The sequence below is a fragment of the Pogoniulus pusillus genome, chromosome 6 (genome assembly GCF_015220805.1).
Source record: "Pogoniulus pusillus isolate bPogPus1 chromosome 6, bPogPus1.pri, whole genome shotgun sequence".
Lineage (NCBI taxonomy): Eukaryota > Metazoa > Chordata > Aves > Piciformes > Lybiidae > Pogoniulus > Pogoniulus pusillus.
The window spans coordinates 15,457,952-15,483,259 of record NC_087269.1 but is presented as its reverse complement, the minus strand read 5'-3'; the positions used below and the strand labels follow the sequence as shown (position 1 = coordinate 15,483,259).

The window sequence follows — 25,308 nt, the reverse complement described above, 5'->3', positions numbered from 1 at the left end:
ATCCAGAATCGCAGCAATATTTGTTTCAGTGCTGAATTTTCTCTTCTGAACGCTTTTCCCTTTAGGATGCAGTTCCCAGTCTTGAAGAGGTGGCTGCTTTTTGCTGGCTTTTCCGTCCTTTGCCCCAAATGGGCACCAGATGTTGCTTGTTAGATTGCTAACTACCAGCACTGCCTGCATGCATGCTGGCAGAGCTACTGTGTGCTTCGAGAGAAAGTTTCCTCCTGCCCTGGGGGCACTATCTGGTTCAAAGTATCGCTAACTTCATGTTATATTAACATACAACATAACAGTTTTCAGGATCCTGCTTCATGCACTGAGATGCCTCAACTGGAGCAAAATAACCTGGGCAGTGACCCTTAGGTCGAGTGTGGCGTATGGTCTCAAGGTGACTGCAATGCACTAATGACTATAGTTCCGCTTCCCAAAACAATGTGGCCAGAGGCTGTCAAAACGCAGAAGAGAAATAATACTGAGTTTGGGGCGGAGCTGCCCTGGTCTTGAAGTATCGAACACCATCTGCTGTGCTGAGCTCCACTGCGATCAGGACATAGTTGTGTTCCTGCCAGACATGAGCTTACATATGCTACACTGAAAAGAAAACTGGCGCAAAAGCTGTGGTCTGATGTGCTTTCAGTAGGATTTGCCCTGCATAAGTGACGATGTGCTAGCCAGCCTCTTGCTGAGAGGATGCGCTCCAGAAGCTGCAGGTGTGTGGCTGGAGTGTGTTCAATAAGTCAAGATAGGAAATGTCTTCCACTGCTCCAAATAAGACAAAATGAGCTGAGCTTTAGCACATGCTCAGTTGATTGAGTCTTTGGCAAAGTATGACATAACTTTGCAAGGCTCTTACTGAGGCCTGCCCTGGCTGTATCCCGCCTGGCAAATCCTTCAGCAAGCAGGTCAATAGCTATCAGTGTTTTCTTCCTATGCTGAAGCATCCTTCTTTTAGCTGTTAGCCCCTTCCAACGTTACTTCTCCATTAGGAATAATAACCTGCTTCCTGCTCACCAGCACCGTTCAGTTTCTGTTTTACACCATGTCTGCTACCACTGAGCTCCCTCTGCAGCTTCAGTGCTGAAGCCTGCAATGTCCACAGCTCCTGCCAGCAGTGAAATCTGTCATCATGACTGTCCTATTCCAGCTCTGTACAGGTCCAGGCAAAATCTAGAGGAAGAGGAAAATGGACATGGGGAGTTTGGTAAAGCCCCTTCACATTACTTTGATTTCAGGATCTGAAGTCAGAGGCGCAGAGCCTGCAGGTTACAATTCACTTCCTTCCTGGTTGATGGGAGCTCAGGGGGTCTGCAGTCAGTGATTCTCTAGAAAAGGGCCAGAAGCCACCAGGGGACTGCTAGTGGGGATAGAAATGTTAGCAATCCAAATCGTGATGGGAAACAGAAGGAGTAAAGAAAATCTGGATTTTTTTTTCTCCCCAGAAAGCAGGAAGAAATCTAGCAAGCACAAGGCTGGCTGCTCCTAGAACATGCGTGCTACATGATTTGTCACTCTGTAGCCAGATGAGAGAAGATACTATCCCCAAGTAAGTGAAATAAGCACAGAGATATGGAGTATATAACTTCTTATAAGACTTAAGGTAACTAAACTCCAAACAGTGCACTGCTTGGGTTTGGTTTGATTTGTTTTGTTTTGTTTAATTTTTTTTTCCTTTTCCCCTCTGTGAGTTTGTGGTGTTGAATTAAGCCCTTTTTTTCTGTCCTGGCCATGGTTGATGCAGGTTTGCAAAGCTTTACCCAGCCTTCTGGATGATGATGTGTTAAACGCTTGGTTTGTGATAACCAATTTTGTCTTGAAATGATACTGAAAGTCTGATGGTTTGATTTAAGCTGTTTTCCAAGCATTTTTGTTAGTAACAAAAAAAAAAAAACCAAAAAAACAGCCAACTCCAAGAGAATCTAACTTGAGGAAGCCATGAAATTTAATTCATTTCTGAAACTTAAATATATATAATCAGTGACATATGGTAATACTAAATACAGGGGGGAAATGTCATTGCTGAAGTCAAATTTCTGCATTCAGTCAAACAAAATAGTTGTAACATCAAACTGTAGTTTCCATTGTACAGGAAATAAAGCATCATTTTTTCAAAGAAAATTGACATGCAATTGCATGCCTATTACATTGCTTATAGAGCTTTATTTTTAGCTTTCTCCATGTTGCTCTTACTAAAGGGCTAATGCAAGGGAAGCTGTGGAGCAAGAAGAAACAAGGCAAAACCCAGACCATGGGAGAAAAGACATAGGAGATGTCTGCACTGTTGTTTCTGCGTGATAAGCTACTGTGCCTGGGCTAGAGACCCTGCACCTTCCCCCTCACCTCTGTGGACATGACAGTGCTGAAGCAGTGCTGAGGTGAGGCAATGCTGTGATGTGGAAATGATTCTCTTGGAGCTCTTTGTCATCATGCCAACTCTTTTTCTCCTGCCCCACTGATCCCAAAACAGGGCAAGGAACTATTTGCATGCTCGTTGTCAGTAGGAGGGGTGGGTGTTTTATCAGATTTGTGTGAAGCTGCAGGCAGACCACGTCTTTTTATGCTTTCAGCCTTACAAGTGATACTTTAAGACCTCTGTTGCTCTTATTACCTTGAAGAGAAGAAATTCAAGATCTTAACTGTTGTAACTGGAATTTACACAGAAAGAGAATTCCTTTTTCTGGATTTACTTGAGAGCTGTCATGGAGGAACAGAAGCAAAGCATTGGTTTAAAGTCCATCCAGCATCAACCCATCTCCTCTTCCCTCCGTTAGTATAGCTTGCTGATGTCCTTTCTCTCTTGTTCTTTGGTGTTCACTTCTGATCCTCCTCATCTTCTGGGTTCATTCTGGACATTCACTGCTTCCACACTGCTGGCATTTCACTTTTTTCCTCCATCTATTTGTCCTGTTTTCAGGCATGACCCATAGTTCTCAGGGGTTGCTCCTCTTGCTTTCTATCTATGAGTTTTATGTGTTAATTCAGATTTCTCCATGCAGACCAACAGTTTGCAACTTTGACATAGCTGATTTCTCCCATCTTTGTCTATAGCAGGGCCGTTCGCAGTTGTGCTGATAAAAATGGTGACAGATGTGATAATCAAATAGATAACAGAGGACAGAGGTGTAGAATTTTGTCATTACCTAAAGGATTCCAATTTTTTTCCTGTCTCTCTCACTCTGGCAGTGTCTCTGACTTGAGAGCATTTTGGCTGCTGCTTCTTCCCCTGAGCTCCATCTCCTCATTGGTTTCTGCACACAGCCCCTTCCTCTTTTTCGTAATTGACTCGTTTGCTCCTCCAGCCTTGCACTTCATCCATCTTCCTATTTCCCCTCTCTGATCTACTCCTCATGTCCAGTTCCTTCATTTTTGCTGCTGGAATGTGAAGCATCCCTCCAGAAAAATAGAAGGTCTCTGTGAACTTTTACCATCCCCCCTGTATCCCCTCTTCCTTCACCTCTATCATCTCCTCCCAGATGGCGGGACAAATACTTGTTCATTCATTCTCAGGCTTATAAAATAGGCATATTCACTTCTCTCTTCTTTCCACATGGTGATGTTGAAACAAGGATAATTCTACACATTTCTTTACTCCTCAGGACTGGGCTCAGTTTGAAGAAAATGTTTCTGAGTCTTCAGAGTGCTGCAGAGCTCTGGGTCTTACTGTTTTGCTTTTCTTCTGTATCTCTTTGACTATGAGGAGTTGCTGGCACATTTGCTTCTACTCAAGATACGAAGGACAAAAGCTAAGTCAGACCCAGTCATTGATGAATACAGAACAATTCACGGATCCAAAGATGTTGTTACACACAGGGACATTCCCAGTTGTTATGTGAGGGTTTATTTCTGCATGCTGAAGAGGCCACTGGGCAAAGAGGATTTCCATCTTCTGGGGTGTCACCTAGTTTAAGCAGCTATTCACACGCCTCTGTGGAAATAAGCATCTCAGTTCTTCAAAAAACTCAAAACACCTGTTGGGAGATGGACACTCTCTCCACAAACAAATCTGCAGTACTAGAGTACCCTGGACTTGTCAAAAATATTTTTTAGACTATGCATCAAATTAGGCAGATTAAGGGAACTAATAAAGTCAGTTTACTGTAGCAGGGGACACATTAACTGTTCACAGAACTGGGAACTAAGTTACCAAAAAAACCCCACAAAAAACAACATCAGTTGCTGTCAGAAGCTAAATTTCATCCCCGCAGCTCTTTATGTGTCTTCCTGTAATGTGCTGGCTAGGAGAGCCCACAGTCCCAAACTTCATGGGACCACTGCCTTATTTTTGTTCCTGTTCTGTTTTTCAAATGGTTTCTTAATTAAGCAGCTAGTGAGTACAGATTATCTCTCAAAGGAAAGCCTAGCACACCACCGTGCTCTGTTTTTCTATGGCTAGATTTGGAAATAACAGTTCACTTTCCTTTCATGTTGGCAAAAAAAGCAAAGACAGCATTGCCAACTGTGTTCTTCCTGACCGGGCAGTTGGTTTTGATCGATGCCTTGCATTTGCACCTATGGAGGGAGGAAGTGCGCTCAGTAGGCTTGCTTTCCTCCTGCTGTCGCTGAGCTCCCTGGCCAGCCAGTCCTCCTAACCCAGACAGATGTATTTGCTTGTTACAGAGCTTCCCAGGTCACCTACATTAAAGAGCAACATGAGGGTACTGTATTAAATCAAGAAACTGTCCTCTGCCTGCTTGTTCACATTAGACATGATACATGAACATGCTGGAAAATGGTTTCAACAGTGGAGTTAAGACTGCACAACCCCCACCTAGAGTCACTGGCAGTTTTAGGAGGCTGCATTCCAGACATTAGAGCTCTTGTGGTGAAAATGATGGACACTGCAGTGCAGAAAGAGCAAAAACCTCAGTAAAAAAATCTGTCATGCAATCGCGTGTTCTGATGACCACAGCTTTACAACATTCGCTGGTCTTGCTCTTTTCCTCAGGAACTGTCATGCTGTGGTACAGAGCATGAACTTAAGAGTCTGAAAAGGAAGTATATTTTGGTAAAGTATCTATGGGTTAACGTGCTTAATTTTCACTTGCTGAATTTTCTCATTGCTGGCTTCTTTTAGAGCATCCATAACTCAGGTTTACTTGACAGCATTACAGAAACAGACATGGTTGATATCTTGGGAATCAAAGACATGATGATTTTTTCTTTTTTAAAAAGGCTGTCTCGCCTGTTTTATCCTCCCCAGCCTAATGGAGGTTTGTTTGGTACAGCACATCCTCTGATGATAATAACTTTCATCATTTATGAGCAGAAGTTTATTTTCTACTGAACTAAAAATGTTCCTCCTAAGGAGGTTTCCCCCATTTTCTTTTGGAGTGATTTGTATAGACTGAGATCTCAGTTTAAATTTCCACAGTGCTTTTTCTTTTTTTTCCCCTCTTTTTCTTTTTTCTCCCTCTTTTTCTTTTTTTTTTCTCTGACATCTGAAGAGGTTTCCTCTGCTGAAACCCTTCATCAACTGCTCAGACCATTTACAACAAGCACTTTTACAGGGAGTAGCTCTACAAAAATGTGGACAAATTGAAGTAACTACTTATAATAATGAAGTTAAATGAACATTTAAGTGTTTGAACTTCGACTGACTGTGAAAGGGTGCCAGACATTTTGCAAATATACACAAAAAGACAGGCCCCTGCTCTAATCTGCTTATAAATTAAAGGGAAAGTACATTGGCAAGAATAGAACAGATGATATGACATGCTTTAAATAGTTTATAGGGAGCTGGAGGATTGTTGTTTATTTGGTGATGTTGGGAAAATATTTAATGTGCTTTGGTTAAACTCTTTATAGAAATGCTTCTCCTCCCCCAGTTTCTTTTCTGTTTTGGAGATTAAAACCAGCAAGTTTAGAGTAGATGGAAAATGGAGAAAAGGTATTTCCAAATCAACAAAACCACGAGTAAATCTTTTATAGATACTTTTTATGTGAGTCAGGCTTTCTAAAGTAATTATCGTAATTTAAGAAAGGACCAGCGCTTCACCGCCCCTGCAGATGGGAGCCAGGGTCGCAGCTGGTGTAAATTGAGATACCTCCTATCTGGTATGCATTGCTGTGCAGGAGGTGTGATGGCCCCGCTTTGCAGGTTCCCAGGCCCTCCTTGAGCAGCACCGGCTGGCAGCGGTGGCTCCCAGGGCTCTTCACACCTCTGGTGCTGCCTCAGCGCTTGCAAATAACCAAAGCTTTTTATAATTTAAAGAGCTTCTATAGCAAACCTACAATTTATTTAAAAGTAAACAAAACAAAACAACAAACAAAACAAAACAAAAACAACAACAACAACAAAACTATGAAACTCAAACAAATCCATACACCGTTTTTTCAGATTCAACTTGCCACTGCAGCAGCCAGATGCAAAGTGGGGTACAGTTGCTTTTCTGAGGCCATGGGCTCAGGGCAGGCTCCAGGTGTTGGTCTGGAAAGCTGAGACAGGTAAGTGAATATTTTCCTTAGCACCCTTTACCCAGAATCTGGTAGTTGACCCTAGCAGCTGGGAGACTTTCTGCTCTTTTCCCTGATGGTTTACACTGTTGGCGATATCTCCGCAGATAAGTGACTTCACTGCATCCGGAGTTTGCATTCAATGCAAAGACTAATTGCAAGGAACGTTTCAGAATAAACACATTTCTCTTCCAAAGTAGTTTGTTTGTAAGGGAAAAAAAATAAAAGATGTTAAATGGGATAATTTGTTTCCCTTCTTGTCTTTTACTACATAACACACTGAGGTTTTGTTTTAAAACAGAAACGTCCTTAGCAGGAGGCACAATGCAACGTTCCGGCCTGCAACCACACTGCTGATTTAAGAAAAAATGCCTCTGAAACCTCGCTGACATCTGATAGTACTGGGAAAAAATAGTAAAATAACAAGGTAATTCACAAATTCATGTCCCTCTCTCAGAAGTGACCCACAGAATGGATCAGCTTCTGAGGCAGAGGTTTAGGACCTTGGGTCAGTTTTAAACGCTATTACAAACTGAAGCATTTGCAACCGAAAACAAATTTCCAGGCTTAAATTGCCTCCTTCCTGTCTGGGGATGCTAAAGCTTTACACAGCCGAAATTGCACAGCCCTTTCGCCTAGATTATCATACTTCTGCACTAAACCCCCCGTTGCTCCGGACACCCCTTCGCTGCTTTTTGTCAGCATCTTCCGAGACGCAGTATGAGCCCCACTCCCCTCTCTGTCTTAACGGGATGGTTTCAAGGCAAATCCTGGTTTGTTCGTTCCCTGCTCACTCCAAGCACAGTCAGAGGTACGTTTCATCCTTCTCCTCCTGTTACTGTTCAACGCACAAGTGACTCGGTGTTCTGAAAGCCCTGGTCCGGCTAACCCGCGGCCGGCATCGAGGCAGGGCTGACTGCCCCCGGGGCACTTGGATTAGAGCGTTTCGCAGGGAACGGACACAGGGGAGATTTCCGCGGGACGCGGCGCTGGTCGCGGATTTAACTGGGACTCTGGGCCGAGTTATTGCTTTTTGTTCTGGGTTCCGCTGAACAAACCAAGCTTCTGGACCTATCACCGTGGAAAACACTGGATCCGCTTCCTCCACCTCTCGGGCCCCAGCGGGGGTAGAACGAGGTGCACAGGTGGCTCCGCACGGGCACTGGGAGGAGCGGGAGCGAGATCTCGCCGCGGGGAGCCGTGACGGGACAGTACACTGCCCGGGACGGCTGCCCTGAAGCCCTTGTCTCTAGTACCGGACCCTGGCCGGGCTTCCCGAGGCCATTGGGCGAGTCTCCGCCGTCCGGCCACCTCTTCTGCTGCGGCTTCGTGCGGGGAGAGATTTGTGCCTCCATCACGGACGTCCCCAGCTTCCCGCACCCCCGGAACCTCCCCGACCTCGGCGTGCGTGGTGTCTGCAGGTGGGTGTTGGCTCTCCCGCCTGGCTGGACCCCTCACCAGCAGATGGAGCTGCGGGCACCTATCCCCGGGGCTGCGGGGCCCCCATGGACCGCAGTGGGGCCGACGGATGTTGCTGGGTCAGACACCGGCACCGCTGCCTTGCGGGGGATCCGGAGTGGGTAACAGCGGCGGCGAAGGGCCCGGGTAGGACGTTTTACATGTCCCAGAGATCATCGGCTGCTGGTGGAAAAGTATGCCCTGTTTGGGTGGGCACTCCCTGTCCTTGACCATGGCTCCCGGGCCATCCACCGATCCCGGGCCCTGTGCCACCAGACTGCGCTTAGCGCCGACACTCACGGCCGCTGGCAGCTCTGGAGCGCACCGAGCCCGAACCGTGCAGGCTGACCCGCCAGCAGCGGCCGTGGGCTGGCCTCGGCACAGGGCACACTGTCGTTTCCATCGAATTGCGTTATTCTGAGCACCTCCAATGCGGATGTTTCCGCACTGGGCGCTGCTGCCGCCGCCCCCCTCCATTCCCCGCTGCCAGTCGGACACCGCTGGGCCTCGAGGCCGGTGTGAGAGTGCGGCTGGCCGCTCAATTCGCCGCGTCCCGGTTCTCCGTGGTGGCCACTCGGCTTCCGCGCGCGGCCCAGGACGAACTGCTGTCTCTGTGCGGGGCGAACGCAGCGTGTCGCACCGGGACGCCTGCTGCCACTCCGGCCGTCGGGTCCCACGAAGCCGTCAGCGTTCGGCCCCTATGGCATTGCTTAGCGCTGTGGGACCCGTCTCGGCCTCGGCTCGGGGCGAGCTCTCCCTGCCAGCAGTGCTTTCTTTTCGGGGTGAATAACCCTCCCTTTCACCCGAACAGGGCCGCCTCCGCTGCCTTACCACCTCGGGCGTTCCTGCAGCCGGTGACAAGCTAGGGCCGTGCTCTCCGGTGTCTCCATGTCTCGGTTTTGCGCGGTGCGGGAGTTCCAGCGGCCGAGAGCGGCTGCCGGTGGACGGCGGAGCCAGCGCAAAGCGAAAGCTCGGGACTGCGGTGGGCCAGGAGGCCCCGAGCTGAGGGGGTTAAACCAGGAGCCTCCCCCTTACCTTCAAAAAGTTAAAAATGTCTGGAGCCTGCATCTCTTAAAGGGGCGGTGCTGGCTGCAAGGAGTCTTGGCACCGGCTGCGAGAAAGGCTGGTCAGGGGCGTGAGTTCCCCTCCACCAGCACCAAAACATTGCAAAAAAAGGCAGAGCGCCCCACACTTTAGATAAGGACAATTAGCTACCAGCGAGCCCCTGCAGACAGCGAGTTAATTAGGGGTTTCCTGCTCTCCGGCATGCCCTGTCCCAGCTCCTGCCCCCCCGGGCTCTTAGCCCTGATGGCACCTGGGCTAGCTCTCATGGCCACTTTCTCATTGCCCTCCCAGGCCGGGGACAGGAGAGCGCTGCCGGTGGAGAAAACTTCAAGTGTGAGAGGAAGAACTCTCATTCTCCTTGATGTCAACACCAAGAGCCCTGTCAGGATAATCAGTGAGAATTTCCTCTCCCTGCAGCTGGACCCCTCCATCATTCATGATGGCTGGCTCGATTTCTTAAGGTAAGGCAGGAGCCCCCCTGGAGCCCTCCCTACGCTGCCCGAAGGGTGCCCCGGCGGCCTCGCCGCTCAGCCCCACCGGGCTCCGCGCTGCTGGCGGCGCTTGTTGTGACGGAGGGAGCGAGGCCATGGTTTCCATTAAGATGCACATGTTTGCAATGGAGAAAGCATTTCGGAGACTTATCAGTTATGACTGCAAAAATGTCGTGCTCCCCTCGCTCTAACAACCGCTGCTTTGCAAAAGAACAACACGGGGCCGAGGCAGCACAGGGTGAAAAAAAAATCAACAAAGCAGAAAAAAAAAACCCAACCTAAAACCCGGCAGCAGGAACGGGGCCGCCTGCCGAGCCGAGCCTTTCCCAGGTTCCGACGGGTGGAGAGCGGGGTGTCGGCCAGGTCTTCAGAGCCCTGCGCTCCCCAGACTTCCAGCCCTGCGCGGGGGGCAGAGCCAGGCTGTAGCTGCGCTGGGCTCCACCGGCGGTGCGGAGCGGCCGCGGCCTGGAGGCGCTGGGATGGCCAGAAAGCCCAATCCCTGCTGGGTAAGTTGGGAAGGGAGAGCGGCTCTTCTCCGCACGCCCGCTGCGAGGGTCCCTTCGACTGCAGCCTCCGCCTCTGGGGAAGAAGCAGGACTAAGAGGCGGGAAGGCGCGGGAGAAGCGGAGCCAGGCCAGCTCCCGCTTTCCTTCCCGCTCCACTTCTCTCCGCACCCCTGTCGGCGGCTCGGCCCGCTGCATGGTCCCGGGATGTGGCCAGGCTGTGAGCGGCGCGGAGCGCTTCTGCCTCCCGGATGGCGCTGCACTTGTCCAGGGGGCGCTGGGGATGGAGGAGACCCTCGGGTCCCACCAAACTCTGGGTCACCACTATCGGGCAGGGAGGCTTCCCGCTCCCGGGACACTCCGCGGGTCCGGCTCAAAGCCCCACAGCCGGGCGCTGCTGCGGCGGTACCCGTGCCGGACGGGGCAGGGTAGCGGCGGGGCCCCGAGCCTTGTGGCCGTCGGTCGCTGCCAGTACCGAGGCAGGAAGGTCTCGCCCGGCCCGTGTCGCCCTCAGCCCGCTCTCCGCTTTCCCCAGCTCCCGGCGGCTGGTGACTCTGGCGCGGGGCCTGGCCCCCGCCTTCCTGCGCTTCGCGGGCAAGAGGACGGACTTTCTGCAGTTCCACAACGTGAAGAACCCAGCTAAAAGCCGTGGCGGGCCCGGCCCGGACTACTACCTCAAGAACTACGAGGACGGTGAGCTCCGGGGCGGGGGGCAGGCGCGGCACCGGAGGGCTGCGGGCGCCGGGCGGTCCTGCTCCGCCTGCCCTGCGCTCAATGCTTACGGGCGGGGCTGCGCCCGGGTTAAGTGCTGCTGCCGGGCACCGGGCAAGGCAGCCTCCCCTGTACGCTTTCTTTCCCGAGCGGGAGGGAGCTCAGCGGAGGCCTCCCGCTTGTTGCCGGTATATTCGGCGGATGTCTGACCCTAGGAACAAAAAGTCGGCACCGGGAAGCGGGTTCTTTGTATCCTTCTTTCTCCTGCCCTGCCGCGTCCTCCGACTCCATTCGCTCCCCAAGCCCCTAGTACCGGCTGCAGAGGGAGTTTTGCCCCGGCTCCCGGCGGGAACCGGGCACCGTAGCTCTGGAATGCCGGTGCACATAGTTCTCCCGAGGCTCTCGGGCAGCCCAGCCCTGTGGAGCCCGTCGTCGCGCCGATGTTCTTGGCACTTAGCAGCAGCCGGGCTTGGTCGCGGCGGAGCAATCGGTGCCTACTCCGGGCTGCTCGTCCTTGGACCGTGCTGCCAGCAGTGGTCTCTCCCTATAGTCGCCACTGGGCCCGCGGTTTTCCGCGACTCAGCTGTCCTCGACTGCACAAAAGGTTTTCGTCGTTTGTGACCCTTAATTCACTCAAAGAAACTTTGTAGAAAAGTCAGGGACAAGTCTGCCTCTGAAGTAATTTATGTTAAGCAGAATATCACATCCACAAGCAAGAATTTACTGTTTTTCCTCTCCTTTTAATAAAAACAAAACCCAACAAAGCCACTATTTTTTTCTTTTTTTGAAAATTTCATTACTCAATGACTTACAAACATTAGCTGAAGATTTCCATAAGCAGTTTTGAAGGCCAATCAATGCCAGACTGATCCCAGTGGGCAGGTCTGTGGAACAGAGGAAGTTTTGCGAAGACCTAGTCAGCAGCACGGTGCTGAATGGAAAAAGCAGATGCATTTGCCAGCTTTCTGATGGCCCTCACTCCTGCTGTTCCCTCATGTAACATCTGATCTCACCAAGATGAATGTTCCACTATTCTCACACGCAGGCAGGTGGGTAAGGCTGAGTGCTCTGTCCTTCCCTTGGTTTCCTAGATAGAGCAATTCCCATGATATCCCTTGTTTTTCTTCTCATAACATATCTCAGGAGAAGGGTTTGTTGTAAATGTTACCTACCAAGATGCACTTGAGGAGAAAATGCTCTTCAAACCTGCCCCAGTCACTTTGAACAGAAGAAATTAAGTGTCATACATTAAATTGTGGATAGGACTCATACAAAACATTTGTAGGAATAAATTTTCTCACTTCGAATATTTCAACAACTTCCAGGAGAGAACTTCACTACAGCTTTCATGTTAGGGAAGGACTGAAAGCTTTTGTTGTTTTTTATTTTTTTTTTTTCAGTTTTTCTTGTAGCAATAAAGTTGAAACATGGCAGCCCTTCAAAATGAAGCTTCTCGTAGAAGTTGTAACCACAGGTCTTAACTTTTCATCACTTAAATATGGAACAGAACCATTGCAAATGTGGGTGAGGGAAGGAGGGGACACATGTGGTGTGTATCAAGCATCGGTGTAAATCAGAAAGGTGTGGTAAAAGGGATTTCCTGCCTGGAAGCAAGGCTTTCGTATTTGTTCCTAAGATCTGTATGCAAACTCCAGGGCCAAAGTTGCTGGTAGCTAACATCTTTTTCTGCTGAGGCTGCACTAAGCACTTCACTAGAGGGATCCAGTTCTCTAAAATGAAATCCTGATGCCACTGCAACTCTCTGCCCCACCATAATGGATCTCAGCAGCCATCTTCTCAGTGCTTTGGTCTGATTTTTGTTCCCCCATCTGTGGCTTGCCTGGGACCTGCCTGGGATCAGGGTGTTCACAACGTACAAGCAGATGCTCTTGCAGCAAAACACTTAACGGTGTGAGCAAACAGTGCAGAAAAGGGACAGCTATCAGCACCTGAGCATGGGTGAAGCCAGCAAGCGTCCCACCAGGTAACTTCCGTTCTCCCCAAGTTTTATGGGGTGGATAGGGTTATTTTCTATATCTCTCTACCTTTTTATGTCCAGAATCTATTTTCTGAAAAATCTTGTTTAAGCTTTACTGGCGTGGGAGTGAGGAAGAAGCTGGGGAGCTTGGCTAGTTAAAAAAGTCAGAAAATAATTAAAAGATAAGTCAGCACATTAGTGACATGACAAACAACAGCTACGTTTTCTCCTTCAAGTGTTTGTCTTTTGGTCTGTTTGCCCAGTAGGTGCACACGGATTCCAGGCCTGTGTCCCCAGTGTCTGGACTCTCTTCACAGGCTGCTGGGTACTCCCATACATCATGGACCCATGTGGCCTACTCATAGATGGGGGAAAGGGCAAATCTTAATTTTCTCTCAGCTGTAGCAACTGAATAAAGTGCAGGGCAAAGAGGTGAAGAACACATGTACAAGACTGCCCAGAGAACTGCAGTTAGTAGTGAGTAACTCTGTGAGTGGCATTCACTTTGCAGAGAGCTGCACTCCTCTGTGCGTTCACACAGGCCAATCCAATGCTGCCATCTTAGACATTTAGATGGGAACTAGCAGCAACAGGACTGCTTTGCAGCATCCTCCGTGGATTCTCCATCCTGTAACTATACTTGCTGGAGTCTGAATGAATCTCTGTGCAGGAGTCTTTGCACTACAAATTTCCCTCTGCTACGCTGCTGCCCTCCAGACCACATCTTTCTCACTGCTGCCTTTGATTGGTCTTTTCTATCTCTGTAGTGCCCAATGTTCCTGATGATCAGATCCTCTCAGTTTCACCCTACTTTTCCCTCTCTGCTTAGAATTACATTTAATTCCCCTTCAAACTGTTACAGCTATGCATACCTCCACCTTCTGAAAATTGCCTTTACCTAGACCTGCCCTTGGGCTCACCAGCCCATCTTATCTTTTTCCTCTCCTTTCTTCTACAGAAGGAGTGGGTATTAGCTGAGGGTTGTAGTAGTTGCTTAATACTTGTATCTGATATTTATTTAATTTTCTTGAAATAAGATCTCCTTTAGGCTTCAAGGTCATTCTTTCCTTGTACACATTCTTCCTGGAAGCACAGACCTGGAAGTTTTGTGTAACACCAGGTGTGTATGGTGTCTTTCCTTTGTAACTCCCTCTGCCTCACCTCACTTCACACCAGTCATGTTTGGGCAGTAAAGGTAACAAAGTGGTGAGTGATCTGTGGTGGCAGCCTGTGATGCCCTCGGAGAGGGTGCATGTGGCAACTTGTTTCAGCATTGCATATAAATCTGGCACAGCAGTTTCATCACCTGGTGGCAGATCTGTCCATACCTGACAGAGCAACTTGTAAAAGCAATTGTCTGTGATGAATGGTTTAGGTGAGCCGTAGGGCATTCAGTCCCCATTGAAGGTAGTGTTGACTATATGTACCTCCTGAGCTTTACTAGTAAAAGGTTGTCTAACCTAACTGTTATATTAACAATCCCCATCTGTAGTGTACACCTAGTGGCTGCCATCCTGTGCTGCTCCTACTTTGTATGGTCAGTCCTGGGATACACTCAATTTGGATATGGTATTGGCCATCCAGACTGCTAGAAACAGAAAACAAAGTTAGCGTATGCCAGGCTCTGCGGTACCAGGAGGTGGGGCTGTACCAGAGACTTTTTGGCATTCAATGATCAAGAGGTATAATATTTTTAGCCTAAGAGAGTTTTCTCTCCTCTAAATGGTGTCTCTATGTGCCTTGCTGAGTTTGTGTTTCTTCACCAGCTGTGCTGAGAGATGTGTTTTCTTATCTGGAGATGTGTTTCTCTCCTGCCATAAGCACATGTTTGATTCCTGTGTGGGTATCAAGATGCAAGGTCTCATGCTCAGCTTATATAGTAGATTCATTTCTCCTTTTGCTGTTGGATTGTCTACCAAACAGCTGGTTTGGTCTCTCCTTCCAACTGCCTCACACATGACAAGGACCCATTTGCTCCAAGGAATGTGGCAAAAGACAGCATTGGTGTCCAGGAAAACAAGCCTGAGCAGCTCCATTTTGAAGCAAAGGCACAGGGCTACCTTTTTGCCCCGGTTGAAGTTGCTGATACAAAACCTCTTCTGAAATCTGGGTTTGCTAAAACCTGACTCACCTGCTACTGTGGACCTTGGTCTCAGAGTGTTATGTGTGGTGTGAAGATCTGCTGTTGGCTTATCAAGAGTTGCTGCAGGTGCCTATTTTGGAAGCTCCCTACTGATGCTACAGAATGAGTTTGGTAGGTTACTGTGGAACTTCCTCATCTAAAGGGTGGTCCTCAACTACTTCTCACCTTGAAGCCACAAAGACCAACTTTGGTCAGTCTGTGGTGGCATAAGCATTGCTTTGCATTTCCTCCTGTGTATATGTGCTCTAAAGGAAAACAAGACAAAAAGAGTTACTCATAGCTGGATTTCTTCAAGATGTGTCGTCTCAAAGACACAGCTTCTCCACCCTGTCCCTCAGGCTTTGTGTAGGCTGTTGGGATTGTGTGGCTGGGAAGAGACAAAAGGACATATACTGTAGAACCAGTACTATGTGGGTCATGGGAGGGAGAGGGAAAGGGGAGCGCATATGTGTACTGTAGGTGGTGCGTCAGAAAAGCTTCTGAGCTGAAGTGCATATGGACAACACATTTCAAAAATACTCTCTTAATTACTGGTAAGTTACTTCCTTCTATTTTATCTCCTTTTTTGGAGAGGATGCTGGGCATCTGGAGAAATGTCCAGTTCCCACAAAAAATGGAAAGATATGTGGTTATTATGCCTTCCATACTAGTTAGGAGATTTTGCTGTGTAGTGCGAGAAACTTCACATTATGCTGTGTAATTCTGGCATGGGTTTTCTGGGTACCTTTTCAGCCTGGGATCCATTTTTTCAGATCCCTTCAGGTATCTAGCCCTACACCTGGACCTCAAGATTTGTGCAGCAGTGGGAGTGTCATTTTACTCTTCCTCAGCCTGTGTTGTGGAGGATGCTTCTAGGGCTCTGTGCTTTTAGAGCATGTGTAAATGTCTTAGGTGTTGCATGGAAAGGAAAATAATAAATGGCTAAATTACCAACTGACCTCAGCTAGGGCTGTGGCTCCCACCCTTGCGCCCTTCTGGCATGCTCGGGATCTCTTCTATGCCTGGAGCCTGAGTTTACATGGTGAGACAGTTAAGCTGGCCAAAACCTGATGGTAGAGCAGTGGTGGCACTGCATCTGGTTAAGCTGATCGAACTGATTGATGGTGTGTGGCTACAGAGGCACAGATGACAAGTGCTGGGAAAGGAAAGCCTGTAGTGAAAGGTGGGATTCCATCAGCCTCAGTCAGTTTAAATCCTGTGAAACCGTGTGCTGAAGGTGGTGAAGCTCATTGCTTGGTTCTCTGACACCAAAAGTGTTGGTCCCCTTGCTTTTCACTATGCACTGTATCCCACTGCTGCTTCCCTTCTGTTGGTTGTACACATTTCTGGTCCTCTTTGCTAAGCCAACAAAAAACTACTTCAGGGGAAAAAAACAAAGGGCAACTGTTTTACCGTGAGTTTAGTGAGTAGGATCCTGAGGGCCAGAGCAACGGAAGGTTATTGTTGTGTGTCTAGGACAGCCCCTTTGTCTCTGCCAGCTCATAAAACTTTGCAGCAGGTGTTTCTCAAGAACCATCCTGTTGTCCCAGTACAAATGAACAAACACGTTTCCCTTATTCAAGTAATCACCTTCTGTTTCTGGTCAGCCAGAGCCTCTTTTTGTCTGCCTAAGCATCCCTTGACAGTTTAGGCACCTGTCCTTTCAGAGATTGCAGAGGAAACAGTTGTTTTTTCCTCCCTCCAAGTCCTTTGGGCAGGCTGCAGCTTTTCAGACATTACAAGCATTCAGGCCCACATCTTCTGGATCAGGGCTTTCTGATGTCCTTTGGTCTTCTGGGATTTGCCAAACCTGTGGCTGCTCCATGTCACGGTCTGAGCTCCATGCCCCCTGGTTGCCAGAAACCAAGCCTGTGAGGAAGGAGCTTCATCTCCTCAGATGAGAAGAGATTTTGGTGTAAGGAGCACCAGAGCTTAGTTTTTTTCTCAGAGATTTCAAAAATAAAAAGGCTTTAAAAATCACCTTACACAAGGTAAAGGAGATCCTTCCAAAGATAGCCTGGTTATCTCCACTTACTAAATTTCAAGCTATTTTGTGAGAATTGTGCATGAAATTTGCTTTAACTGCAGAAATGGTACAATTAAACAAATAGGTCTTGGCTTGTTAGCTATTTGCTGGTACATGGGTGAGAAAGAAAATTTCTATGGTTATGTTTGATTGTTTATAATGAGCATCCTAAACTCTCTTTAAAAACACACACATTTTTACTAGTTCCACACTTCTTTCCGTTCTGTGTCTTCTGCTTATCAAAGAATCACAGGACCTTAGGAAGTTACTTTGGAAGGAACTCCTAAAGATCATCAAGTCCAACCTCACTAGGCAGGATCCCCTAGAGTAGTTTGCACAGGAATGCATCTGGGTGGGTTTTGAAAGTCTCCAGAGACAGAAACTCTATCAACCTCTCTGGGCAGCCTTTGCCAGTGCTCTGTCACCCTCACTGTAACGAAGTTTCTCCTTACGTTGAGGTGAAACCTTCTATGTTCCAGTTTGTAGCAATTGCTCCTTGTCTTAATGCTGCAGACCACCAAAAGGATTTGCTCCATCCATCTACTTGGCACGAACCCCTCAGACATTTTTATACACATTGATAATGTGTACAAATGATAAATTAAAGTGTACAAGTTGTGAATTAAAAGGTTAATGCGAAAACTGCATGGAGATGTGTTGACTTTTCATGTAGAACTCTGGGGTTTAAATTAGCTGTTGTCATTTAGGGGAAATGTTTTGAATCTATCATCATTCAGTCTCTAAATGAATTTAGGAAGTAAAAAGTGAATCCAGTGTTCTGAATATTAGAAGAGAACTGCAGAACCTCATTAAGAGCATTTTTATGCTGTAAGCAAACTAGGTGATGACATACTAATCCGTGTAAAGAATATATATATGTGTAGGACAGGGTGATGGAATTGATCAAAGTCACAGCTTTCAGTCATAGAAACTAGAGGGTTTTTCAGCTTGAAAAAAAAAAAGAGTATAATTGCTGTGCTTGCAGTGGCACACAGAGAAGACCAATTGGGAATGATTATTTCTTTGTTTTCAGGGCAGAAGCCATAGGGAGTATCCAGTGGAATTATTGCATACAAAACAAACCTATGATTCATTTTTTTATACAAGGGGAAATAACTTCTGGAACTTAATGTTGGGGATTTTCTACTGATTAAAAGAAAGGAATAATGCTAACATGTCTAAAGTTTGCCTACTGAAGACAGACATGATGAGGTTCAGGCTTTCTGAATAGAAGTTGTGTTGCCAGTGTCATTGGCCACTTTGTAATAATTTCAGTGGAGAAATCTGTAAATATTTTTTATTTTTCAAATATGTTTTTTCCTTTCCCCTCCCTCCATTTTCTTTCTTCTTTTTTTTCACACCCCCACCCCCACCCCCCGCCAAACTTCAGCTTCCCCATAAAATGGGTCTGTGCCTTTCTCCTTCTATGTCTCAACTGATCAGCTGCAATAGCTCATGTCTGATCCATGACTCTAGTAACTCTTGGAAGGGAATTGCAGATGTTGGCATGGCAATCACCCACAGGCCATGCTGATGCCATGTGAATTTCCATGTGAGCTCACTCTGTGAGTTAGGGAAACCCTCACCAGCAGGCAGCTGGGAGCTGTGTGCTATCTGGGAGGTTTCATAGCTTGGGAGACCATTAGCCTGGTACTGGTATAGTGGGAAATGGTGGGTGCAACCTCGTGGGTTGGTGCAACCTCTTGCTGCAGGTGACTCACAGAATCATAGAATACTTAGCTGAAAGGGACCTCAAGGATTGTCTCATCCAAACTTTCTTGGTAAAAGCATGGTCTAGATAAGATGAGCCAGCACTTGTCCAGCTGAATCTTGAAAGTGCTTAGTGTTGATGAATCCACTACTTCCTTGGGGTGTTTATTCCAGTGGCTAAATTGTACTTGTGAATTTTTTTCCTCATGTGCCCAATTGGAATATCTCCAGAATTAATTTGTAGCCATCACCCCCTGTCTTTTCTAGGTGACTCCTTGTGAAAAAGGACTCTTCATCTTCTTTGTAGTCACTCTTTAAATACTGGAACATGGTGCTAAGATCTCCTCTAATCCTTCTTTTCTCAAGGCTGAACAAATCCAGTTCTCTCAGTATATTGCAGGCTTACCAGTCCTATTATCATTGTTGTGGCCCTTATATGGACCCTCTCCAGTCTGTCCATGTATTTTTTTTTTATAGCAGGGACAAAAACTGAACATAGCCTGAGAAATGCTGAGTAGAGTGGGACAATGACTTTGTTATCTCTGATGATGATGCTGATGCAGCCCAGCATCATATTGGTCTTCTTTGCTGCTGCAGCACCCTGTTCACTCTTAGAGCTTGTTGTTCCCCGGTACCCCGGATCTCTTTCCACATTGCTGCTCTCCCGCTGGGTAGATCCCTCTCTGTGCTGCACTCCCGGGTTGTTTTCCCAGGTGCAAGACATTACACTTGTCCTTGCTGAACTTCTTCAGATTCTTGTTAGCTCACTCTTTCCACCTATCACTGCTTTTCTTCAGGGTGGCTCTCCCTTCCGAGCTGTCTACATTCCCCATTTGGTTTGGTATCATCAGCAAACTTCATCAGGGTACACTTGATCCCATCATCCAGAGCTCATCTGGTCCTGGTATGCCCTGGAATGGGCATCTTGCCCTGGGATGGGATTACTGTACTTGCACTGCGCCTGAAGGGTATTTTCTAACTTATTCTTCAGAGTTTCTTTTGGTGGACTCGGTGACCTCCGTGGGTGGCGTGCCGTGTCAGCTCGGGCTTGTGCGCATCCCAGGCTGGGACACAGCGGAGGCTCTCTGAAACAAATCAGCCTTAGCAGAGCAGTATCCTCCATACAGCGCCCCTGCGGCAGCCTCACGCCTCAGCCGACGACGGCACGGAGCGGCCGAGGCTGTCCCCCGCCGCCGGGCTCTCCGCTCCGTGCGCCGGTGCCTCCCGCCAGCCGCAGCTCACCTGACCGCCACACGGGTGTGCTCCCGCCATGTAGCACGGCGGCTGCAGAGCCCGGCGCCGCGGGACCCGCGCTGCCGCCGCCGGGCCGCCCCAGAGCGCCGCGCCGCCGAGGGGGTCCGCTCGGCCGTGCCGCCGCCACGGCGGGGGCTGAGCTGGCCAGGGTACTGACCCGACACGGCACGGCCCCGCTCGGGGCCGGGCTCTTGCTCTGCCGTCTTTGGAAACCGTTTGGCATCGTCCGGGGCTCCGCGTGTGGAGTTCTTCTTTGGCACTTGTGGCCAGCGCCGCTGGGCTCCGCGCTCTGCTGGGCAGTCGGGCTGCTTCCTCTCTGTTCTCACCCGCCTTCGGGAAGGTGGCCAAGAGCCTTCTGCAGCTCCCGCTTGGGGCTGTCCTGCCCAGAGCCCAGGGGGTGCCCTTCTCCTTCTGTCCTTCGCTTTTCTGTTTCATCACAGAATCCTTTAGGATGGAAAAGACCTCTGCGATCATCGAGTCCAGACATGAACCCAGCACTGCTATGTCCGCCGTGTCCCTTAGCACCATGTCTACACATCTAAATACCTTCAGGGGTGGTGGCTCTGCCGCTTCCCTCGGCAGCCTGCTCCAGGGCTTTACAACCATTTCTGTGAAGAAATTTTTCAATATACTCAACCTAAACTTCTCCTGGTGCAACTTGAGGCTGTTTGCTCTTGTCCTAAGTGCCTACTGTGTGGGAAACAGACTCTCCCCCACCTCACTGCAACCTCCTTTCAAGTAGATTTGGGAGCAGTGGGCTCATTGCTGGCTGTTCGGTCTGGATTACTGTGATTTCCTTAATCTCCACTTGCTGTGGCCTGCCAGTCCTTCTTCCTCAGTGCTGCTGGCTCAGAAGAGTGTTGTGGAGGTGTCTTTACTGCTTCCCCTGCACAACATAGAGCCTGGTGGGGTCTGGATGTTCAGGCATTGAGTCCTCTGGGGGGCTTCATACCCCACCATGTGCCCACTGTTTATGCTGGAGCTGTAATGAATGTTGGGTCCACCTCCTTTTTTCTGTCTTGGGCAAGTTTCTTGGGTTCTTAGTCAAGATGCATGTCTTGCATCTGCTTCCTCAATGTATGCAATAGTAGCTCTCTGAGAACCACATGAAGATGACTGTCCACTGTGCCCTCACTTTCTGTACCCTGTGTGCCTTCTGCTGAACTCTCCTAAGAATTTATGTGAATATGATTTGACTTTGTGCTAAACTCTGTCACAGCAGCTCCATCACCTAAGGACAGGACTCCAAACACTGGTCCTGCTCTTCATTCCTGGGCCTGTCCTTTGTACCCAAACCCCACTGACAGTGCACACAAGACTATCCCTTGGCCATCTGTGTGTTTGCTCTGACCTGTAGTCCCTGAAGATGGAGGTAGGGGTGTCCCGCAGGACCCACTGACACATCCCTTTGCAGTCTTCAAGGTGCTGTCCTGGCCCCTGAGTGGGAGGCTGTGGACCCTGGTCTCAAGGCAGTGGTTTCTCCACATGGGTCAATATTGACCCTAGTTTGGGGTTTAGGAGACCTTAATCCCTTTTAGGAAAATACTTTGTTTTGACCCAGTCTGGACTCCCTTGGAACAGTTCAAAAAGAACCTAAGACAGTGTATTGACTGTCTAGTTTCAAACCTCTCTGCCTCGTAGTCTTTTGTTCCTTCAAGACCTTCTGGATGTGTGTTACTCCATTTTGCCTTGGAGGTAGGGGATGTACAACTGCTGCATTCAGCTCTGTGGAGAAGAAAATCCACCACCCGGGAAGGTGGTGGAGCTCCAGGTGACACTAGTAGCTGTATTAATGGCCTTTCTAGTGTGGGACTGCAATAAGGTTGCATTTGTCAGTCATCAGTGCTCCAAATGTCTCACACAACAGGGATTCAGGATTGTGTCAGTCATTAGTTGGGCAGAGTTTGGGTAGGCTCAAATCTTACTCTGTCTATTTAAGAGTTTGTACACCACAAACACATGGCTGAGTGTGTGTGCTCATTATCTGAAGGGGAACATTATTCCTTCCTCTTGCCCCACCTCATCTGTCTTCATTGAAGCTCCTGTGCTGGATGTCAAATGTTCTTGTTACCTGGATGCTGCCCTATCTCCACTCCTGAGCATGCTAGCTGTGGGTGGAGAAGAAAACACGTGTCCTTAGCTACAGATCACAAGTGCTTTAATGTTGTTACTGTTCTGAGGAGTCTTTTTTAGGTTGGCCTCTCAGAAGCTGTGCATCAAAGAGGCAGACAGAGCACAGCTTGGGCAGGAAAAGTGTAGTGACTCTAGGATGAGGCTCAGAGCCAGGAAGATAACATGGCTTCCAGTCCTCCACCACACCTTTGGACAGCCCTAGACAGCAGAGCTCTGAAACTAGGCTTGCTGAACCCGAGATCTTGCACCTTGAAAGATAGGAGCATGGCTGTTGGAAACAACTTTGTTGTTCCTTGCTGTGTGCAACAAGTTGTGCCGAGGGAAATATAGGCTGGACGTTAGGAGGAAGTTCTTCACAGAGGGAGTGATTTCCCATTGAAATGGGCTGCCCAGGGAGGTGGTGGAGTCATCATCCCTGGAGGTGTTCAAGAAAAGACTGGATGAGGCACTTAGTGCCATGCTCGAGTTGACTGGATGATCTTGGACGTCTCTTCCAACCTGGTTGATTCTATTCCATTCTATTCTATTCTATTCTATTCTATTCTATTCTATTCTATTCTATTCTACTATTCTATTCTATTCTATTCTATTCTATTCTATTCTATTCTATTCTATTCTATTCTATTCTATTCTATTCTATTCTATTCTATTCTATTCCATTCCATTCCATTCCATTCCATTCCATTCCATTCCATTCTATTCTATTCTATTCTATTCTATTCTATTCTATTCTATTCTATTCTATTCTATTCTATTCTATTCTATAACAGAGCTGGAGAGCGTATGTGGAGCAAGACATGGCTCTCTTCTGACAATAAGCTCTTTCAGAAACTTCTAGCTAGATGCAAAGTAAACCAAGCCTCTTGATGTGCAGTGTGACCTCATATGATGTGGTGGAAGAACTCCAACTTCCATCCTGCCTTATCAGTGTTGGCTGCCTAAGGTTTTGTGAGAACTAGACGCAGCATATGGTGCCTGTAGATCTGAGCATGTTAGAGTTCATTAAACTCAGAAAGGGACCTTGCAAAGACTAGTTTGTACCACTCCCCTCCTGTTCAAACTTGGACACATCTCACTTGATTCTTGTTTTTCCCTCCTACCCCTACCCTCATCTTTCAATTTCCCCAGAAGGTGAGCAGTTCTGGGTGATGGAATATAATATTAATATTTCACAATCTGACTCATAAAATGCTTACACGAAGAGGGAAAAAAAAGTTTAATGATTCTCTTGCCTCCTGAATTGAAAGTCAGGAGCCAGGGGGGTACAGAGACCTGTTCCAAGAATCATAAGCCATGCTGCTCTAACTCTAGCTGTGACAGCTTCAGTGAGGATAAACAAGGTGAGAGCAAGTCTTCTTCATCACCTTTGACAGGCAAGGGTAAATGGAAACCAGGGATCATCAGAATGGGAGTTAGTCGTTTCTCATTATTTAGTGTCAAACAGACCAGTAACAGGGTTGTAATATAAATGTTGGGATACTTTTGCACTTTGCAGAAAGGAAGGGGTCATCATTGCAAGAGATAACTGATAAGCAGATGAAGGGTGGAAGGGGTGACAGGTTGTGTGAGCAAATTAAAAAGTCAGTGACTCGAGTTTTCTGTGGGAGAGAAGGAGACAGAGAGAGTTCATTGGATAAGTGAATTCAAGGGGTTTGGGCCCATTTTTTTTGGGTATTCATGCTGTGTGATGGTTGTGTGGTTGTCGTGTTGGCTGGTGCTGATCCAAGCATCTGGTGAAAATGAAAGCTGAGGTTTGGCCATCTCCTTTTTTTCTTTCCCTTTTGCTGTAGACATTGTTCGCAGTGATATTGCCCTGGATAAGCAGAAAGGCTGTAAGATCGCCCAGCATCCTGACATAATGTTGGAGCTACAGAGGGAAAAGGCAGCTCAGATGCACTTGGTTTTGTTAAAGGAGCAGTTTTCAAACACATACAGCAACCTCACATTAACAGGTAAGGCTGCAAGACTAGCTTTGGAGCCAGGAGCTGAGGCTACTTCTTGTTAACTTACAGGTGTGTTAAAACCCTCGGGTGCTTCACCTCTGTATGAATCAACACCTCTCTGGCTGCCTTTGTTTCCTACCGAGATTACTGGGTGCCGGGAGGGAGAGGACCTGCAGGAACCTGTGGTGGACTCATAAGGCCTCCGTGGCTGGCACCTATACAGACACTCCAGATTTGGTGCCCTTGGACAGAATGTTTTCTACAGTCTGACCTAAGCAGAATACCACAGCACGTGAAGTGCTGGAGAAATCTCCCTGCTAACTGTTCACGTTGATGGGGCTGTAGCAATTACTAAATTTGGAATCCTTTAAGCTGCAGCTGATTTTTTTTCCTTTCCAGAGCATGCACTTTGTGTGAACCCAGTAAATATTAAAGAGCAAATATAAAGGGATAATGGCCTAGACAGAGATGAGAGGATACTCTTTTTCTGGCAACTGTTTGTATTATCCAGGGAACAGAATCTCAAAGGATGGAAGAGACTGCCACATTTTGGATGCACATTTAATGGTGCTTGTAAAGGACTGATGTCTTCAGACAGTGAGTGGGCAGGAGGATGGGATCCCAGCAGCCAGCAGTGTCCTTTCATAGCTGTTCTCCTTATCGCTACAGCTGGATGAGCCACAGACGATGGGAAGGAGGAAGAGACTAATAAATCAAATAAGATCTCCTTCTCCTCTTGATGGGTCCCTTTTCTGTGAAAGGCAGGGAGGCACCTAATTTTTGTGGGAGGGAGGGCCCTGTCTTCTCACTGGAGATGAGATGGCAAGCCCTGTGGTGGCCTTCCCATGCTGCTGCACTAGGGGAGGCAAGTGGGTCCTGTGCAACCTTCCCCACTCAGCTGCTGTTCCTAATTCAATTAAGACTGAGGCAGCCTTGAGGCCAGCCTCAGTCTGTGTCTTCACCAGTGTAGCAGTGAGCTCTGGCTCTTCGGGGGATGTTGGCTGTGCAGAACTTCTTGGGGACCCCACAGAAGTGAGATGGCAATACCAGAATTGGCAGAGGTCTTAGCCCAGAGGGACAGTGGGCACTGGGGCCATGAGTATGGATGAATCATATCATTCCTGAAAGCCCAGCGTTTAAATGGGACCCTCAGCGCCGTTTCTCATTCTCTGTAACGTAATCCACTTGGCTGTTTATTCCCAGTACAACTGCTGGAATCAACATTGTCAGCTTTTCCCCTGACAACTTGCTTACTTTCCACTAAACAAACTTCCCTCGAGAAGAGAAGCTGCTCTCCCCTGTCCTCCTTCCCCTGCTGCTTCAAAGCTCTGCAGCATTGCTCACATTTTTTACAGAACCTGCAGAGCAGAGGTGCTACCTGGTTATCAGCTCAGCTCTTAGCCTTTCCAAGTGTGTTTACAGGATAGTTCAGAAGGTTTTACCTTTAACCCTCTGGCGGGGAGAG

General features: G+C 48.1%; 1 protein-coding gene and 1 long non-coding RNA gene across 4 annotated transcripts in view; both read left to right on the top strand.

Moving 5' to 3' along the window:
- Positions 1-351: 351 nt before the first annotated feature.
- On the top strand, positions 352-6,730 carry LOC135176034 (uncharacterized). Its single transcript, XR_010302534.1, has 3 exons — positions 352-710; positions 1,440-1,543; positions 6,335-6,730. It is a non-coding gene; the product is annotated as an uncharacterized LOC135176034 (long non-coding RNA).
- A 689-nt stretch (positions 6,731-7,419) lies between these two features.
- HPSE2 (heparanase 2 (inactive)) overlaps positions 7,420-25,308 on the top strand; it is a 119,809-nt gene continuing 101,920 nt past the window's right edge. Inside the window, exons 1-3 of one of the 3 annotated variants that reach the window (XM_064144618.1) lie at positions 7,420-9,434; positions 10,502-10,659; positions 23,691-23,852. In XM_064144618.1, the coding sequence (XP_064000688.1) occupies positions 9,175-9,434; positions 10,502-10,659; positions 23,691-23,852 (580 nt within the window). In that variant the 5' untranslated portion in view covers positions 7,420-9,174. Of the gene's footprint in view, positions 10,660-23,690; positions 23,853-25,308 lie in introns of all 3 variants that reach the window. The other 2 variants (XM_064144617.1, XM_064144619.1) reach the window with 2 other exon arrangements.